The following is a 7,500-nucleotide window of genomic DNA, read 5'->3' on the forward strand; positions in this document are numbered from 1 at the left end:
AAGTTACATTGTTGGCAGTTTCCACATTTATAGTTGCCTGGTTGAATGTTACTCAGAAAGTGTGTGGGGGGAGGAGGAGGGGGTAAATCTGCCCTCACCAGCATATTCCGAAGGTTTGGTTGTCTTTTGTAGACCACACGCGGTGGTTTGGAGAAAATCTTTTTTAAACTTGGGTCAGAGTCAATGATGTGCCAATGTCTTTTTACACTCTGTTCAATGTCCCTGGCAATTGGGGAGTACTGTACACAACATGATATTCTTGATTCCATTTTTTTATTATTTTTTGTTCTCCTATTCAAGCATTGATCTTGGGATATGTTATTAAAACGATCAGCAGCTTCTCCAATCCATTGATCCTTGTAGCCCCTTTCTTTGAACCTGTTTTTCAGAATGGTTGATTGAGATTGATAGTCGTCCTCCGAGCTACAGATTCTCCTGATTCTACTGAACTGGGAGATGGGAAGGTTTTTCTTTAGAGATGTCGGGTGGTACGATTCCCCATGTAGCAAAGAGTTTCTATCTGTGCTCTTGCGATATAGGTTTGTTTTTAACACATTCCCTTCCCTTATTACAAGAATGTCCAAAAGGTTCATTTTTGTTTTATCCACGGACATAGTAAATCTCAGATATTGGTTGTTCTCACCCATGTATGTATGAAATGCTTGTAGTCCGTTCTCATCACCATCCCATATGAAAAAGATGTCGTCCAGGTAGCGTTTCCAGTATGATATGTTCTGTATGAAGGGGTTGCTCTGTGTATTAAAGATCACGTTTGATTCGAAGAGTCCCACATAGAGTGATGCAAAGCTGGGTGACATTTTTGATCCCATTGCCACACCCGAGGTCTGAAGGTAGAAATCAGCACCAAACAAAAAATAATTACATGACAGGACACACTCAGTTAGTTCGATAAGACATTCAGTTGTTGGACTATTACTGGTCCTTTTCTCTAGAAAAGATTTTATAGCTTGTAGGCCACCCTCAAAGGGGACATTGGTGTACAGCGACTCAATGTCCATTGTAACTAAAAGTTGTGGAGAGTCTTTCAGTTGTACAGACTGAATCATTTTAATAAAATCCATAGAATCTTTCACATAGGATGGAAGAGAAATGACCAGTGATTGTAAAGTGTAATCGACAAATGCTGAAATTTTCTCAGTCAAGGAGCCAATTGCTGCCACTATTGGTCGTCCAGGTGGTGTATCCACAAAGTGCTTGTGGATTTTAGGTAAGGTGTAAAACACTGGAGTACTGGGGCAATCCACTTTCATATATGCATACTCATTTTTGGTTATATGTCCCATTTTCATTAACTGGTTTAGTTTCTCATGTACATGATTCTTGAAACTCAAAGTGGGATTAGAATCCAACTGCCTGTAGAATTTGGTGTTTTTCAATTGGGTGTGTAAGCACTTTGTGGATACACCACCTGGACGACCAATAGTGGCAGCAATTGGCTCCTTGACTGAGAAAATTTCAGCATTTGTCGATTACACTTTACAATCACTGGTCATTTCTCTTCCATCCTATGTGAAAGATTCTATGGATTTTATTAAAATGATTCAGTCTGTACAACTGAAAGACTCTCCACAACTTTTAGTTACAATGGACATTGAGTCGCTGTACACCAATGTCCCCTTTGAGGGTGGCCTACAAGCTATAAAATCTTTTCTAGAGAAAAGGACCAGTAATAGTCCAACAACTGAATGTCTTATCGAACTAACTGAGTGTGTCCTGTCATGTAATTATTTTTTGTTTGGTGCTGATTTCTACCTTCAGACCTCGGGTGTGGCAATGGGATCAAAAATGTCACCCAGCTTTGCATCACTCTATGTGGGACTCTTCGAATCAAACGTGATCTTTAATACACAGAGCAACCCCTTCATACAGAACATATCATACTGGAAACGCTACCTGGACGACATCTTTTTCATATGGGATGGTGATGAGAACGGACTACAAGCATTTCATACATACATGGGTGAGAACAACCAATATCTGAGATTTACTATGTCCGTGGATAAAACAAAAATGAACCTTTTGGACATTCTTGTAATAAGGGAAGGGAATGTGTTAAAAACAAACCTATATCGCAAGAGCACAGATAGAAACTCTTTGCTACATGGGGAATCGTACCACCCGACATCTCTAAAGAAAAACCTTCCCATCTCCCAGTTCAGTAGAATCAGGAGAATCTGTAGCTCGGAGGACGACTATCAATCTCAATCAACCATTCTGAAAAACAGGTTCAAAGAAAGGGGCTACAAGGATCAATGGATTGGAGAAGCTGCTGATCGTTTTAATAACATATCCCAAGATCAATGCTTGAATAGGAGAACAAAAAATAATAAAAAAAATGGAATCAAGAATATCATGTTGTGTACAGTACTCCCCAATTGCCAGGGACATTGAACAGAGTGTAAAAAGACATTGGCACATCATTGACTCTGACCCAAGTTTAAAAAAGATTTTCTCCAAACCACCGCGTGTGGTCTACAAAAGACAACCAAACCTTCGGAATATGCTGGTGAGGGCAGATTTACCCCCTCCTCCTCCCCCCACACACTTTCTGAGTAACATTCAACCAGGCAACTATAAATGTGGAAACTGCCAACAATGTAACTTCACTAGTAAAACTCACTTTTTTAATCACCCCCATACTGGTAAAAAAATTCACATCAAGGGTATCATATCCTGTTTAACAAAAAATGTGATCTATATGCTTAAGTGCCCATGTGGCTTGGCTTACGTGGGGAAGACCACAAGGGCACTTAAGACTAGGATAGCAGAGCACAGATGTGCAATACGTAACATGGACATGAAAAGTTCAGTGGCAGCCCATTTTAAAGAGGCCCGTCATAATGTGTCTGCCCTTAAATATATGGGAATTGAGATGGTAAAAATGCCCAGGAGGGGGGGCAATATTGACAACTTACTTCTCAAACGTGAACTATATTGGATTTATACCCTGGACACTATGGCACCAAGGGGTATGAATGAGGACTTTAATATCAGACCGTTCCTGTAACTATTTTAATGACTGTGGTTGCTAACTGAAAATCTTTAAATAATGGTACTTCTGTTTCGGGTTCTTCTGTTTGCCCTTTGGAAGTGAGTAAAGACTGTAGCAAAAGTTTTTTAACATGAGGCTGTATTGTAGTCTCCTGGATAAAAATAGTAACCTTGTGAGTATATAGACACCTTATCATGCTTACTTGAAATTATGATGGCCATAGGGCCTGATGCTATGTCAAGTACTCTGAATAGACTTCTCTATACACTCTTAAGTCGTGTTTTAGAAAGAACTTTAAAATATGCACTTATGTTTGTATGTATGTATATATGTGTGTAGGTATATATTTTCTGTATATTTTTGTATATTTAGTAGAGACTGGTGTAGTGTGGTGAAAAATATTTGTGGATGTCTGTTGGTACCTTGGGATGCACCTCTCTGCAGTGGGTGTGCCAATCAGAACTTGATTGATGTATCATGTGACCCTTTCTACCTAATAAGTATGACGTGTGTCTATCTTGATTCAAGTCTGATGAAGAGCGTGTAGCTCGAAAACGTTCACTTGGTGAAATAAAAAATAAAAGATAAAGCAAAACGGGAGCAAGTGTGCGGACATTCAACTTTGTTTTTGATTATTTGACCCTTTTGTCCTGCACCTGCGTTCTGGATGTGCGCACCTCTACCGGAACACTAAAACAAGGGGCTACATTAAGATTTTTGGAGGAAAAGATCAGTTAATTCACATAGGAATGCTTTACTCAGAGCAAAGAAATTTCTTAGATGTAATGAAATAATAAAGAGAAAAATAGAATGAGAATTCTTTCATCAATTCAGTGGTGGTGTCTTTTACTTAAGGGACATATTTATTGAAGTAATCTAAAAGTAATCCTAAAGTAATCAGATTACGTTACATGTTTTTGGTAATCCAACTGATTACGTTACTGATTACAAAAATTGCCATGTAATTTGTAGTCAGTAATGGATTACATTTCAAAGTAATCTGACCCAACCCTGAGTGTAGGTGTAATCCTGATGGTGTGTGTTAGCATTAGTATGTTAGTGTAGGTGTAATCCTGATGGTGTGAGTGTGTTAGCATGAGTATGTTAGTGTAGGTGTTCCTGATGGTGTGAGTGTGTTAGTGTAGGTGTAATCCTGATGGTGTGTGTGTTAGCATGAGTATGCTAGTGTAGAGGTGTTCCTGATGGTGTGAGTGTTAGCATGAGTATGTTAGTGTAGGTGTAATCCTGATGGTGTGTGTGTTAGCATGAGTATGTTAGTGTAGGTGTAATCCTGATGGTGTGTGTGTTAGCATGAGTATGTTAGTGTAGGCGTTCCTGATGGTGTGAGTGTGTTAGCATGAGTATGCTAGTGTAGGTGTTCCTGATGGTGTGAGTGTGTTAGCATGAGTATGCTAGTGTAAAGGTGTTCCTGATGGTGTGAGTGTGTTACTGTAGGTGTAATCCTGATGGTGTGTGTGTTAGCATGAGTATGTTAGTGTAGAGGCGTTCCTGATGGTGTGTGTGTGTTAGTGTAGACGTTCCTGATGGTGTGTGTGTGTTAGCATGAGTATGTTAGTGTAGGCGTTCCTGATGGTGTGTGTGTTAGCATGAGTGTGTTAGTGTAGGTGTAATCCTGATGGTGTGAGTGTTAGCATGAGTATGTTAGTGTAGAGGTGTTCCTGATGGTGTGTGTGTGTTAGTGTAGGCGTTCCTGATGGTGTGTGTGTTAGCATGAGTATGTAGTATATAAGTATATGTATAAGTATATATACTCTTTTGATCCCGTGAGGGAAATTTGGTCTCTGCATTTAACCCAATCCGTGAATTAGTGAAACACACACAGCACACAGTGTACACACAGTGAGGTGAAGCACACACTAATCCCGGCGCAGTGAGCTGCCTGCTTCAACAACGGCGCTCGGGGAGCAGTGAGGAGTTAGGTGACTTGCTCAAGGGCACTTCAGCCGTGCCTACTGGTCAGGGTTCGAACCGGCAACCCTCCGGTTACAGGTCCGAAGTGCTAACCAGTAGGCCACGGCTGCTAGTGTAGGCGTTCCTGATGGTGTGAGTGTTAGCATGAGTATGTTAGTGTAGGTGTAATCCTGATGGTGTGAGTGTTAGCATGAGTATGTTAGTGTAGGTGTTCCTGATGGTGTGAGTGTTAGCATGAGTATGCTAGTGTAGGGGTTCCTGATGGTGTGAGTGTTAGCATGAGTATGCTAGTGTAGGGGTTCCTGATGGTGTGAGTGTTAGCATGAGTATGCTAGTGTAGGTGTTCCTGATGGTGTGAGTGTGTTTTTGTGCCCATCAGTGTAATAGGAGTCCTCACCTTTGAGTGCATCACCAGAGCCTGCAGGCAGAAGGACTCCACCTTCTCGGAGGGGATGGAGGTGAGACTCTGGGCGTAGGGCAGCCCGTTCCCCCCAAAGCACCACAGACCTCCCTGCAGGAGGACACACACAGCACGTAGAGCCGTCAACCCAGCCCAGCCCAGCCCAGCCCAGCCCAACACAAACCAGCCCAACACAGCCCAGCCCAGCCCAACACAAACCAGCCCAACACAGCTCAAACCAACCCAACCCAGCCCAGCCCAGCCCAGCCCAACACAGCTCAAATCAACCCAACCCAACCCAGCCCAGCCCAGCCCAGCCCAGCCCAGCCCAAACCAGTCCAACCCAGCCCAACACAAACCAGCCCAGCCCAACACAAACCAGCCCAACACAAACCAGCCCAGCCCAGCCCAGCCCAGCCCAGCCCAACACAAACCAGCCCAACACAAACCAGCCCAACACAAACCAGCCCAGCCCAGCCCAGCCCAAACCAGTCCAACCCAGCCCAACACAAACCAGCCCAGCACTCACTCACCCTCTGTGCGGCGAGGGCTTGGCTGCTCTCTCTCAGGGCCAGAGACGTGAAGTACTGCACACACACATCCACCTCCGACTGGGGCAAGCAGGCCAGCAGGAGCCTCAGGCCGTCCTCCAACGAGAAGCCCTGCAGGAGGTGCCACACACACACACACACACACACCAACACACACCAACACACACACACATATACACCAACACACACACGCACACACACACACACACCAACACACACACATACACCAACACACACACATACACCAACACACACACACACACACACACGTATACACCCACACACACACACACACACACACACACACACGCACATATACACCAACACACACACACACACACATATACACCAACACACACACACACACACACACACACACATATACACCAACACACACACACTCACACCAACACACACACACACACACACACACACACACACACACCGACACACACACACACACACAAACACATAAACACACCCCACACACACACACAAACACACACACACACACACACACATACACCAACACACAAACACACCACACACACACACACACACACATAACTAGGGTTGGGTATCGTTTGGGTTTTATCCGATACCGGTGCTAAATCAATACTTTTAAAACGGTGCCGGTGTCGAAACGGTGCCTGAACCAGAACTTTGTTTTTAAAATGTTTTAAATTAAAATGGTCTAAAGCATGAATTGCTTTTTTTTTTTATTGATAAGACAAATTTGAACATGAAATTGAATTGTTATATTCAATTTACTATCAATATCTCATTGCTCCTACGAATAATACATTTAAATGTTAAAACAGCTTGCCATGCATGCACACACAATGGTGAGCTCTGCTTTTAAGTTTACCCAGTGTAGGCGGTTGGTCATAATGTATGTTAAAACCGCTTGCCATAAAACTGCCAGGTCATGGACAACGGCATTTGCAAACAAGCTAATCTAACAGGGACTCTATTTTCCAGTTAATTCAGTGTGTTCCCAAATGCTTCAAGAAAGTTCTTGTCTTAACCCATAACACGCAGTAGTTTTGAACACGTTAGGCTACATGTCGGTGTTGAAGTGTTTCGATTCCCAGCGCTAGCCTAGTAGGCATTTTAACAGCAACTATGGCTATGCGCTAACACCAGTCAGCTGAGTTTAATTAGCGATAACGTACGGAGATGGTTTCGTAGCCTCTTTGACAGCTCAGTGACATCAGGTATGTAACCTACATATGTTTTTGCCAGCTAACTTTTGACATGATCTTCATATTCATTGTGATGCTATATGGGCCTCATGCACATGAAAGATTAATATCATGCCATTATGTTGTTTAGAACACACCGTGAAATAAAGTTTTCACCTTACAACTTTGCTGATAACATTTCAAATAAATGCCAGTTAGCGCATTAGCGAGGATATTGTGTAGGCTATACTGTTGATGTTGTTTCATAGCCTTTTGCTTGTGTGTAGTTAGGCCCACTGCTAGATTTTGACAGGAGCTCGCATGTCGCTTTAAAGTAAGCTACTTGGGCTCACTCAAGCTGTCAAACACTGTCCACTCACCTATGTGGTGCACCCCTCTGGTATACATCCAGTGTTTATC

At 42.8% G+C, this 7,500-nt stretch overlaps 1 protein-coding gene across 2 annotated transcripts in view; it reads right to left on the bottom strand.

Annotated features, from left to right (window-relative positions):
- serac1 (serine active site containing 1) overlaps positions 1-7,500 on the bottom strand; it is a 44,457-nt gene that overhangs the window by 21,228 nt on the left and 15,729 nt on the right. For both annotated transcript variants that reach the window (XR_012983815.1, XM_076271680.1), the window contains exons 8-9: positions 5,879-6,007; positions 5,343-5,456 (exon numbers count right to left, since the gene is read on the bottom strand). Coding sequence is in view for 1 of the 2 variants with exons in the window: in XM_076271680.1 (XP_076127795.1) it covers positions 5,343-5,456; positions 5,879-6,007 (243 nt within the window). In the remaining variant the exon portion in view is untranslated. The remainder of the gene's footprint in view (positions 1-5,342; positions 5,457-5,878; positions 6,008-7,500) is intronic.

Source organism: Alosa pseudoharengus, unplaced genomic scaffold (assembly GCF_046254945.1).
Source record: "Alosa pseudoharengus isolate Yale_2024_CS ecotype anadromous, Long Island Sound unplaced genomic scaffold, YU_APseudo_1.1 YU_APseudo_1.1_scf_7, whole genome shotgun sequence".
NCBI lineage: Eukaryota > Metazoa > Chordata > Actinopteri > Clupeiformes > Clupeidae > Alosa > Alosa pseudoharengus.